The sequence below is a fragment of the Salvia splendens genome, unplaced genomic scaffold (genome assembly GCF_004379255.2).
Source record: "Salvia splendens isolate huo1 unplaced genomic scaffold, SspV2 ctg949, whole genome shotgun sequence".
NCBI lineage: Eukaryota > Viridiplantae > Streptophyta > Magnoliopsida > Lamiales > Lamiaceae > Salvia > Salvia splendens.
Window position 1 is genome coordinate 12,695 of NW_024599637.1, and position 12,819 is coordinate 25,513.

At 39.4% G+C, this 12,819-nt stretch overlaps 1 protein-coding gene across 3 annotated transcripts; it reads right to left on the bottom strand.

Annotated features, from left to right (window-relative positions):
- Positions 1-3,416: 3,416 nt before the first annotated feature.
- On the bottom strand, positions 3,417-9,227 carry LOC121791874 (ubiquitin carboxyl-terminal hydrolase 19-like). 3 transcript variants are annotated; one of them, XM_042189691.1, is made up of 11 exons: positions 8,919-9,227; positions 7,742-7,910; positions 7,563-7,651; positions 7,386-7,471; positions 7,022-7,184; positions 6,862-6,916; positions 6,509-6,666; positions 5,992-6,076; positions 5,386-5,598; positions 5,227-5,288; positions 3,417-4,804 (listed from the first exon to the last, which is right to left on the bottom strand). In XM_042189691.1, exons 1-11 carry the CDS (start codon positions 9,188-9,190, stop codon positions 3,889-3,891), a joined length of 2,268 nt encoding a protein of 755 aa, XP_042045625.1. In that variant the 5' UTR covers positions 9,191-9,227; the 3' UTR covers positions 3,417-3,888. The 3 variants fall into 3 exon arrangements, with proteins under 3 accessions (XP_042045625.1, XP_042045624.1, XP_042045626.1); XM_042189690.1 differs by having other exon boundaries at positions 6,793-6,916; XM_042189692.1 differs by having other exon boundaries at positions 4,613-4,824; positions 6,793-6,916.
- Between the last annotated feature and the right edge of the window lie 3,592 nt (positions 9,228-12,819).

Consider the following 12,819-nt stretch of genomic DNA (forward strand, 5'->3'; position numbering starts at 1 on the left):
CAGTGAAGCAATTGTATTGCGTTACTCATTTCACCAGTCAAACTTTAATTTATTGTTATTTCAATCTTATTCTAATTTCAGTGTCCAATATTAAATTCAAATAAAATGAGATTTTAAAATAAATAAATTTGCCTCAAATAACACGATTAATAGTTTCAATGATACATGGTGTTACTGTTACATTATAAAGTATGCCACATCAAATTCCTACAAAATTGCAATAAATCCTTATTGTTATTTTTAATTTTAAACATGTTCAACCAATACAATATTAATCAATCAAATTTTGTCAATTGAGACATAAATTAATCGAATTAAAATTCCCAATGATGATTATGGAAATAATTAATTGATTTTAATCAATTTTAGTTATATTGTTTAATTCTACCGAAATAATTCAATTGTAATCTACAACATTTTTTTTGAATTACTTGATTTTTTTATTTAATTATACAATTGTGATTTTCAATTTAATTTTATAAATGGAGATTTTAGTTTCTTTATATTTAATTAAATAATCAAGAATCTTAAATCCATTTGAATAATTGAAAATTTAAACATACTCCTAATATATGAAATAATTGTATAATAATTATACGATTAGTACATATACATCACTACATCATATAATAAAAATAATAATTAGAAACAAAACACATTTAAAAATTGGTAAAAACTTAATATTAAACTAACTAAAAAATTATTTAAATACCAATAACTAATTTATTTCAAACATATTTATTGCTATTAATATTTTATTTTTGTCTAACAAATTAAATTATAGTTTTCCTTGAGCCTATGGAGTGCTTTGGTTGCTTAATTTTGCCACTTCTCTAATCATGGAGTATATTGTTAGTATTTCATAACTATATTTACAAAAAAATAGTACCATGTTACGACAGTATGAATTTAATTATTGAAATAAAAAAAAAAGGGACAGTAACTGACCATTCTATTTCTTGAGTTAAATTGGAGAAGCAGTATTTGTCAAAAACTGCAGTGGCCGTCACTGATTGAGAGCAAGGAGCATGAGCTTTGTATGGTGAAATCTTGTTCTTTGGGAAAGAAACACCTTTTTTGTTCATTTATTTTCAGAAATTCAATTTTTTTATTTATCATGTAGTATGTTACTATTAAATACAAGAGGATGAAGCGACATGCAAATCCCAATACTAGTTGATTGTTGATGAAGATGAGCTTCACCTCTGCAAAATTTTATAGGAACTCAAAATTAAATATCGCAATTAATTTAGTTTTTCTCATTTTGGACAAAAACACTTCTAGTTAATACGGACAGTCATTTTCTTTTTTACAGTATATGTCTCCCTCTATTTAATTCAATATTAACCTAATTTCATACTACTACTTTGATGCTTTTCTTCATCATTTAGTTTTCCATCAACAATGCATATTTTCCCAGAATAAGCATTTCCAATATTTAATTATTTAGAATTCTTCTAAAGGAAGTTAGTAATATTCCAATTTATTACTGATTTATGTATGCCTTCTGTAATTCCATAAACCATGCGCATATGAACGTATGTAGGGATGTCAATCGGGCCGGCCCATCGGGTTTCGGGCCAGCCCTACTCGGGTTACGGGTCAATCGGGTGCGGGCTAATCGGGTTGTGAATTCTTTCGGGTTGTAAAAGTTCAACCCTAACCCTAAAAGCTCGGGTTTCGGGCTAGCCCAGCAGGTTAATCGGGTTGCTACCGATAAGATTAACATGCTATCAATCCAATAAATAATGATGAAAATTAGTTATATTCATAAAATATAAAATATATAATTATGATAAATTTGAGATATATGGTCAAACTTAATTATAAACATGATCAAATACTAATATTTGAGATATTTCGTGAAATTATAATCCATGTTTTAGAAATTTAAATATTTTTTAAGTGAATTTGAAGTTTTTAATTTATTTATCAATTATTATATTAATAAAAATTAATATAAAATTTGTATATTTAATATAAAATTGAAAGTTATTTTTTAGTTATCTATATTATAAAATTAATCAATGAAGTGTCGAATTAGGAGTAAAAAATAGAATAATAGAAATTTTATCGGGTTTTCGGGCCAACCCATCGGGTTTTCGGGTCTAGCCCCTAACGGGTCGAGGGTTAATCGGGTGCGGGCTAATCGGGTTTTAATTTTATCTGGCTAGAAATTTCCAGCCCTAACCCTATAAATTTGGCGGGCTATTCGGGCCAGCCCACGGGTTGCGGGCTACATTGACATCCCTAAACGTATGTATAGTGCATGCATAATTTAATTTGATCAGCAGAGACTGAATTTCAGAGTGTTCTCTAGTTTTACATTATTTTATAGTCTTAAATTTACAATAATGAAGCCACTAAACTAGTACTACTAATAATTAAACATATGGAGTATTACTTAATATATGATCACAAATAAAAAATTAGTGACACATCATTCCCAAATAGATGACGTCATACATATAAATCTTTAATCAAATTTCATAGAGAAAATTAGAAAACACAGCTTTCAACAACTCATTCCAGCATTCAATTTATTGAAGGCGCCACTTACATATTCAAACTGAGAAGTGAGAGGTGTATACGTAATTAAATTACAAATTTAGTTATAGTCTTCATAAGTTTATATTCAATGATAATAGTATTCAAAAAAATTGTTTATATGTAAAACTAAGTGTTGTAATATATTAATTTTTAAAAAATTCAATATCTACTTATTTATATTTTTGGTTCCGTCACTAGCTCTTCAATTAACTCTTGAATCAAATAAATACCAATAATAGACTTTATTCCCATCAATTTCAACTATTTGCACTTCACATCAGATTCTATCATTATTTGCACTTGATTGCGAGAAGTTACCAAAACAAAATTAATAAATGAAGTAGCTAGTTTGAGAATAAATGGAGTAGTTCATTGTTGTCTATCTCCACTTCCATCCACAAAATATTTTCAGCTAAACGTACACATACTGATGCATTATACGTGTTATTTTCTTCCTAATGGATTAATATTTCTACATCATGTTCAATTCGCATTGTGGAAAATCATGAAATAATAATCAAGCACATAGTGACAAATTACCTAAAGATTGGTGAAATAATGCGAGTCTAACTTTGATGATGTAGATTTACAAAACTTTAGCATTAACCAGAATTAACCTTCACTTAATCATCGTTGCACTCATTTGTATCAAATTTATTCTCCATTTAATGATAGGTCACTTTAAGCGTAAATACACTTTCCACCTAGCCAAACTTAATTATAGTTTGCATTCTATACTAAATTATTGTAATTATTTTTACAGGAGATGGTATGAATTAATAAAAAAATCCAGTATCCTGCCTAACTCTGACATAGGACGATGAATATGAGATAAAATTATGCACAAATATATTGAGAAAAAAAAATAGATAAAATATGCAACAAGAGGAATTTAGATTTCAGTGAAGTAATTTTAAAGGAGAGACAAGAAGACTAGTATCCAAGATTCCTGTAAATAATGAAACCAAGGATATAGTAATATATTCCCAGCGCATCCAGTTGTGGGGATGGGATAATCGAATGCTATAAACAGCAAGGAAAATGGAAAATAAATTTGCTCTTACCAACACATTATCGACGTTATTTCTAAAACTTTCCGGTTTCAATCTCTTCAACACATCAGCATTCTTGAATTATTACAGAAGATCTCCGATCTTCTGCAATTTGATTCGACATATTCGAGCATCGCCTCTGTCCGTGAAGTTTTCTATGTCTCCCTCCTTTGGGATGGTATATCTTTTCAAGAGATCAGAAGTTTCTACCTCGTGCATCCATTGTGTTAAGTCATCATCATCATCTCATCATATTTCACTCGAGGAATTTCCATTTCCAAGGCTCTTAACACGTATCAGTTTTTGTAGAAACATCTCCATTCTCATGTGTATTGTGCAACTCTCTGTTTTCCAATAAGCCACCATTTTCACGCGGTAAACAAGACTTTGCAACTTCTTCTGTATGGTTATTCAGGTGGCTTTTACAGTCCGGCGTAACACTTTTCTTTAGTGGCTGTTTTCCCAGAAAACCAGGAGGGAAGAGTGGCTTACACTTTTTCGTGGAACTTCCTCCATCTGCTTTCTTCGTAGACTTTATCGAATCAGAGGATGATGAGCCATTCCCGGGCCCAATATTTCCATTATTAGATGTCGAACTAGCAGAGTGCTCTTTATCTGAGATCTCACCGGCAGTAGTATCCCTGGCTGGGATACTACAAGTGTTACTGTCTACATCATCTTTACAGTTCCCAACTGTAGTGGTGGCCACTTCAGTCAACTGTCTGGATGAACCCAATTCGATATTGATTTCATTTCCACAATTCGCTTTAACATCAGAAGTGGACGAAGATGTCCCATAACTCTTGGCATCCACTTCTGTGGAAGAAGTATCAATCACTGAAGAGCTAGTGAGATATGTCTCATCATGATTTCCAGTGGAAGGAACCTCTTTTGGTGTGGTGGGCAATACATCATTGTGATGTTCAGCATCATAGACAATGGGCAAACTTAAGTCGGCCATTTTTGCGTCTCCTTTTGCATCTGCAGTTAATGAACTTTTTCCCCCACCATTGACCTGATACCCCAAACCATTTGTAGATGATTGCTCCAAATCGACAAAACTGTCAGTGCAAACTACATCAGGCAATGACTCAGCATGTTGTATTGTGGAAGAAGAGCCCACTTCAGTTATTTTCACTTTCTCACTTTCTTCTTTCATCAGCAATTCAGTGGGAAGCAAGCATGATGGGCGAGCATGTATTCTGTCAAAACCAGTGCAAGCCTAATATAATCGCACACCAATTAAGATGCTGTTCAAATGATATCAAGCACTAACAAGCATGCAGAAGCAGAGCCTAAGCCAATTATTTTAAGTCCTGTCTGAGGCAGGACCTGAGGACAGCATAAGTACTAGGGTGGTGTTAGCAGTTGCCGGTGGCTCTGCTTGGGGATTTCGAGCATACCCATTTGGACGCATTTAAACAGCGTATACACAGATATATATTCACTTCACAGGGACTTCACATTTAGAGTCTTTAGAAACAAACAGTCTAAACCCATAACTACTACCAAAAAACTTGAGGAGAATATTTATTAGATGAACTATCTTATACATGATCTTGCTTCTCATCTTATTCAAAACCTTTTGTTAATCTTTATTAACCCTGTAAAATGATAGAATTACCTGCTGTACAAGAGCATATAGGCTCCCTGTGAAAGCACCTCATCCAAATCAACGCTAGCAACCTAAATAAGAATACCAATATGCAAGTTTGATCGTCTGATTATCTGACGAGCTAAACGAACAATGACATAGTCTAGCAGGAAGATCAGAAACTGTTACCCTGCAATCATCAATTCTGTACCAGCTTCCACGGAAATCCTTAATATAACATATGTAATGGCCAAAATAAGATGCATTCAGCATGTCCACATGGACAATAACAGCATACAGCTTGTAAGTATCATTTCCATCTTCCAATTCACTCATGTATGGGCTAAGATCCAATGTCTCTGGGAAAGTCACCCTCTTATTAAGTTTCCCAAATCTTCCACTCTGCACAAGGAGGAACAAACGTGGAGTAGAGCTCAACATAATACTGACACTATTACTCACATTTTAACTTACTTGGCAAAAGGTAAAACATGGACACATGTATAGGAGCAACAACACAAGTATAAATGAACTTGCCACTATTGAAAGTCCTACGATACTGCATAAAGTGATGCTGAATATCAGTTTTAGACACCATACGGATGATTTATTCAAAATGAAAAAACCTCCTGAAAATTATCTTTTCATTAGCACGCCAACATTTTGTTAAGGTGCTACACTACTACTATTCTGATTAACATATTTAAGCATATTAAAAGCTTACGCTTCATCTTCTTCTACAGAATCAAGATATCAGGGGAAAGAGAATCAGCACAATAGATGCAAAGACCATACCTGGAATCTTTTCAAGGCAATTGTAAGAATGTTTGGTGCTCGGTCAACAGTAAGGCGCTTCCAAGCCATGACATATGCATTGCAACTGCAATGACAACACATCCAGATTGGTCAAAAGTTGCAATGTCTGTTATAAAGGTAATAGCACTTTCATGTTATATAACTTGATATCAACAATTACTACGCAGAATTATATGGAATGACATGGGCATCAGTAAAATAATAAAATGTGAGTCAAGTGGTTCAAATGAAAGCAATAAAATAAGTGAAGTTCATTTGGCAGATGGAGATACCAAAATAACGGATTAAAAGGTAGTTATAATAATGATAATCCAGCCACACACATACCCTGGCAGATGAAAGTATGAGAAAGCACAAATGGCATAAGCAATAACTAGTGATAATGTGTCCATTTAAACTGCTCAAAAGTGAATTTTAAATTCAGGACAAGATTATAATATGACTGTTAAGAATAAATATTGCTATAAAAATGTAAACTTGTGAACATAGCACTCACCCATCACATTTATACATATTATCCCCATGAAGCCGCTCTTTGGCAGTAAATTGATCCAAACACTCCTCCAAAGATCCAGCATCCCCGTGAATTTCAACAGTTAAATCCATCATATTTTCAAATTGGTTTGAAACATTGCTGCATTCCCCGCATATAACCTGAAAGCGGACCAGATTAACCAAGCAATTCGATGCAGGATCTTTAGCATTTGAGGAAATCATCAGAAGAACTGAAAAAGCAAACACACACAAACAATAAAAGCTTGACTTCTTTATGCATGCTACCCGTGATCGAAGACGACCCCCAAATATATGTTGAATTAGGGTTGTCTCTTGATAGCTAGGATGAACTACCTTTTCTCCACCAAATTCATCAAGGCACACAGACTGCATCGTGTCAATGGCAAACCTGAAAAGCAACTGCATGTTACACTTATGCCAACTTCTTTTTTCCTTGTTGGGGGGGGGGGGGGGGGGGGGAGACACAACCACATGTGGGAAAAGTTATAATGACCTCATAAACTCATGGGCATCCTCCTGTTTCCCATATCCAAGATTACCACCTAAGTTAGGCAATCTTGAAAGAATGTTCATTGGAGAAAAAGGATTATCACTTCGGCTAGCCCTTTCCATGTGCAATTGAAACTCACAAAGAAAGCACCAATCATCCCTTTGACCTGGATGACACATAGATGCAATGAAATGTCAAAATCACCAACCAATACATACAAGAAAAAATGGGAATACTGTGTTATTGTATTTATATAGAATATTATATATATATATATATATATATATATATATATATATATATATATATATATATATATATATACACACAGAGAGAGAGAGAGAGAGAGATTAATGGAGGTAGTTACATTCTCTGCGGTGGCCTTTCTCCAACAAGTAGGCAACAAGTGGCCGGGTGTATGCGAGACACTGAAGAACCACATTAGCAAAGCAACTGTACAAAAGCAAGTGGGTCAATAATTATTGGTATTTGACATTTATATTTTAAGCATAAAAGTCAGATGGAGAACAGAATAATCCAATACCTGTTTCCACAGTTAAGAAGTCCACAAGGAGGATAGCCTGGTTTGTCCCAAGTGAAAAATTCTAGAAATTCCTCATATGGGAAAAGTATCTGAAAAAAGAACGGTAATAGGAAATACATATTCAAGCATGTAAATACTAAAATGTAAGTTAGAAATCAGAAAATGAGATGGTCAAATACTTTGTTTGAAGGTTTGTAAATCTTTGAGCTTCCGTCCAAAGGTGTTACTGAAGCTTTCCTTCCCCTCAAATTGGATTTTGGCATTTTATAGTTAGCTTTGTACAGTGACTTCATCTCTTTGCATCTTAACTTGTGCTCAGACCAGTGAGATTTTTGACAAGCTTCAGAGCTGGAATTTTGGCAGGCATAATAAGTACTCCGTATTAGCTAAATAGCAGGGTGAGTATTAATAAATATTGATACATCATAACTTATAAATATGACCTTATTTACGAGATTACACTGCATGAAAATGTAATAGCATCAAAGAAAATCCAATGAAGTAATGGATAGTTTTTCTCTGTCACTATACCCTGTCTGCGATTTCAAACTCATGGCCATAACTTTTTCTTGTAAACACAATCCAGGAATGAGATATCGATAACAACCTTAGCCAGATGAAGAAAATAGGAAAGGTAAAATTTGAAATAACCACGGGTGTCTATTTTTACAAACTCTGAAGCAGGCACAATTTCTCAAGATAAACACGGAATCCAAATTGTTGTAATCAAAATTAGAAAACTGGTTCAAAAACATAAGACATATAATGACAAACCATGCTAATAAGCACAAATATAATTCTCAATGCAGCATCTCACTGCATCTGATAACAATCGCATGCATAAAGAAATTTCCGATATTAGATCATATCAAATGTCCAATTGGGATAGCAACCATTATGATGCTGTGCAATTTTCATTTTTTAGTGCTCTGCAAAACACGGATAGAGCCTTTTGTTCACTCTCCTTAACTGGGAACCAACACAGCAAAACAATTTGATTCCTTTACGAGCAGAGGTCAAGAACCAGTAATACTACAGTGCATTGAGCTGAAAAGCTAGTAATTTTCCATATCACGTGCCTGCATTATGCCGATGCGTTTAATGATTGCTTCCTCTCTTTTCTAAATTATTCTAATCAGTAATCACCCTATCCCACTCAAGAAGTACAACTTTTCGATTATTTCATATACAGACAAACCTCACCCGTTTTCGCCAAGGCATGATGTATAAAGCAAGCCGTAATGTATAAAAGAAAAAAACCCAAAATTCCAAAACAAAATTGACATGCATAAATTAAGGCAATTCAGTGTTAAACACAAAATGAAGCAATTATAAGCATTATTAACACGTAATTACCAGTACTTGACCATCTTGCAGCCGGCGCACTGTTTCTTGGTGAGATTGCCGCACACGACGCAGGAATCAAAGCCCTCGGCAGCGCCGCCGGCCATACTGTCCCTCTTCCGGCGATCCAAGGACGAATAATCGGCGGCGGAGGAATCGAAGCTGGAGTCCACCACGAAGTACCTCGACGCCGTGTTCCGCACCAAATACAGCATGCCGGAAATCCCAACTAACGCCAACACTATGAATTGCAGGAACCAGTTAAGATCCGCCGCGACATGCATTTACAATATGGAATTTCCTCAGGATGAACTGATCTGATTTGAGATATCATTAATTTAATTACTGGGATTTAGGGTGTCGGCGGACACGCCCAATAACCCCGCCCCAGTTTTTGTCCATAGCCCCAATTTTGTTGTTCATAGCCCCAAAATTCTATTTCCGCCACTATAGTGGACAACTCCAATAGCCCCCAAATTTTATAATCAATTTTCATTTTTAAATATTTTTTAGTTTCAATCAAGTGTAATTTAAATAATCACAGTATAAATAACTAGAATACGAGGTAATTAGGCCCGAATATTCGTTGTATTGCAAACCGGTAAAATTATACAACGAATAATTAAAATAAAATACAACTACAAAACTCCGGCACCGTCTACTCGGTGTCAGAGTCGGCTTCCTCGTCTTCCTCTTCTTCTTCTTCTCCTCCTCCTCCTCCTCTCTCGTTGCTGCCGGCCTCGGTATCCTCAGGCGCATTATCAACCAACCCCAGTCGACTCTCAAGCCGATTGATGAGCCTCTTGTAGACGTTCCTGACGTACGGGTCAGTTTCACTTGCGTATGACCTGCATACGTCTTGCAGTTGTTGCATCAACGTTACGTCTATGTTATTGGCCAATACCTCGTGGGGTTGCACCGTGGGCTGTGGGATTGGGGCAGACTGGGGGATGCGGGATCCGGACGCGGCCGCCGTTTGGCGTGAGGCACTTCTACCCCCTCTGGCTTTGCGGATAGCGGCATGTTGTCCCATGGGCCGTCGTCGCCTAATGTGAGTCGCGGCTGGCTCTTCGACTTGCTCGTCGGACTGCTCGAACTCGTGCGAGCCGCTCCCACTGCTGTATTCCCGGGCAAGGTTGTGCCTTGTGCGCTTCGGACCAGGAGCTGTTTCCACCTCGTTCGCCACGATCGACCTGAATTTCGGACAATCCGCGAGGACAAGATACTCCTCCCACAAGGTGAACTTCGGCTAGCCCGTCTTGTGGTATTGGCCCTCCGACAGGGTCTTAACATCTGCTACGCTTCGGCCACTCTCGGCGTGGCGAAGGTTGTTCTCGTATATGGACGCGAACAGCTTGGTAGCCCGCAGTATCCTACCGAACTTTTTTCGGATCTGTTCTGGGTCGCCCTTCTCGGCGCCGTCGGGCTTCAATTCCTCGTATGCCAACATGACGCGCCTCCAAAAACTCCCCGACTCCTGATCGGTACCCACCACGGGGTCCGAAGTGATAGAATCTCACGCCTTCGCCACGACAATGCTCTCGTCTTTGCTGTATGGCTTGCCGCGGCTGGACCGCTCGGGCTGATCACCGCTACCGCCGGCGCCACTGCCCTCGCTACTCGCAATGCCGGGGCAGCTACCCGAGTGTCCACCAACGTTGCCGGTGCCACAACTGCCGCCTCAACCCCTAGGGCCTCTGCCCCTACCGCCACCAGAGCCCCGACTGCCGCTACCTCCTCGGGTCGGAACGGGTGTTTCCACCCGCGCTGCCGGCGTATCTGGGATGCCGGAACTGAGCAGACCCAGCATAGTATCAAATGCGTCTTGATCTGTTCGGTGATCGGAGATTGGCTAGCTTGGAAAGGGGAACCCGGCCGCGGCAGGTGAAGCGCGTCTAGGTTGGGTCGGTAATCTCCAAAAGCGGAACGACTCAGATTCCGATGTAAAGCGGGCGGCGTTGGTGAGGATCTCCACGACTGAGATGGAGGAAGGGGTGGACTCGATGCCCACGGTGGTGGAGATTGATTCCAACTCCAAGGCTGTGACGGAGCCGCATATCCGCCAAATCCCGACGGCTGAGAAGCATATCCGCCAATACCCGATGGCGGCGAATGATGGGCCGACGGCTGAGATGGATTGCTGTCATATCCCGATTCCTCAGTGTCGGGTGATTCGTCGTCTCCTCGGTGCATTTTGTAGAGAGTGTTTTTGTAGAAAGTGGGTGTATGGATTTTGTGAAAATGGGAGTGGGGGAAGAGGGGGAGTGGTATTTATAGATGAAAAAACGAAAAAAAAAATTCAAAAAATGCGGCTATAGCCGCGGCGGATATCCGCCACTATAATAGCCGCGGCTATAGCCGCGCCTATACACCCACCGCCGCGTCCTCGCTCCACTCGCGGCGAAAGCCGCGTCCACCTTATAGTGGACGCTCTTAGGGTTTCTGTGAGGAGGAAGGGGGAAAATTCAATTGAGTTACCGTAACATTTCTATACTCTCTGCCAATGAAACTAAACTTTTAATTATTATGAATTAGTAATTAGGTTAGCTCAGATTTTTGGTTTCTGACGATGACTTTGTAAGGGCACCCGCAACGCTGTGCCGTTGCGGTTCCTATGCCGTTCCGGCGGAACGGTTCCGCGGCGGCACGCGTTGCGGGGTGCGTTCCGTCGCCGTTCCGTGCCGTCGCCGTTCCTATGCCGTGCCGCGTTCCGTTCCGGAGGAACGCGGAACGGAACGTTCCGCCACGCGCCGAGGCGACGTGGCGGCCTCCCATTCGACGCGTGCAGCCCACTCGCTGCCCCGCGAGTGGGCTTCGTCCGGTGACGCAATAATTAATTTTTTTAAAAAAAATTCGAATTTAATAAATAAAAAAAAAAAATTTACAACGGTAATGAGACCGTTTTTTTTATATCCGTTTTTTATTTTTATTTTATTTTTATTTTATTTATTTACTCTATAAATACTCATATTTCATACTCATTTCAATCACAAACACACATCTATTCCTCTCTATTTCCACCCCAATTTTCATCTCAAATCAACTATATTTTCCTTCTCCCAAATTTAATCAAACTAATGGATCCTTATGAACAAATGCGTCAAATATTGGAACAATCACTTGAAGAAGATCGACGACGGGAGGCGGAAGAAGCCGCGCCACCCCAACGACGCTCCCGTACGTACATCCATCGTAACCGGGAGGAAGCCGCCGCAAGGTTAGTACGCGACTACTTCTGCGATAACCCGGTTTGGGGAGATACGTACTTCCGTCGCCGTTTCCGCATGGGGAAACCGTTATTTCTCCACATCGCGAATACTTTGGCAGCCCGGGAAGAGTTCTTCCAGGAAGGGTTCGACGCGGTCGGCCGTCCCAGCCACACGACGCTGCAGAAATGTACTGCAGCAATCCGCCAGCTTGCGACTGGACAAACGGCCGACATGTTCGACGAATACCTCCACATCGGAGACAGCATTGGGCGAATGTGCTTGCTCAAATTCTGCCAAGGCGTCCGGGCAGCCTTCACCGACGAATTTCTCCGAAGGCCAAGCACGACCGATTGTCAGTTCCTGCTCAACCTTCACGAAACAGTGCACGGATTCCCCGGAATGCTCGGCAGCGTCGATTGCATGCATTGGCAATGGAAGAATTGCCCGGTGGCGTGGAAGGGGTCCTACACGAGCGGCCACAAAGGCACCCACCCAACCGTTATACTTGAGGCCGTTGCCGACTACCGCCTTTGGATCTGGCACGCGTACTTCGGGGTCCCCGGGTCGAACAACGACGTAAACGTGCTCCACCAGTCCGACCTCTTGACCGAAGTTTTGGATGGTAAAGCGCCGGCCATCAACTTCGTCGCCAACAACCGGCTTTATAAAATGGGGTACTATCTCGCCGATGGCATCTACCCGAA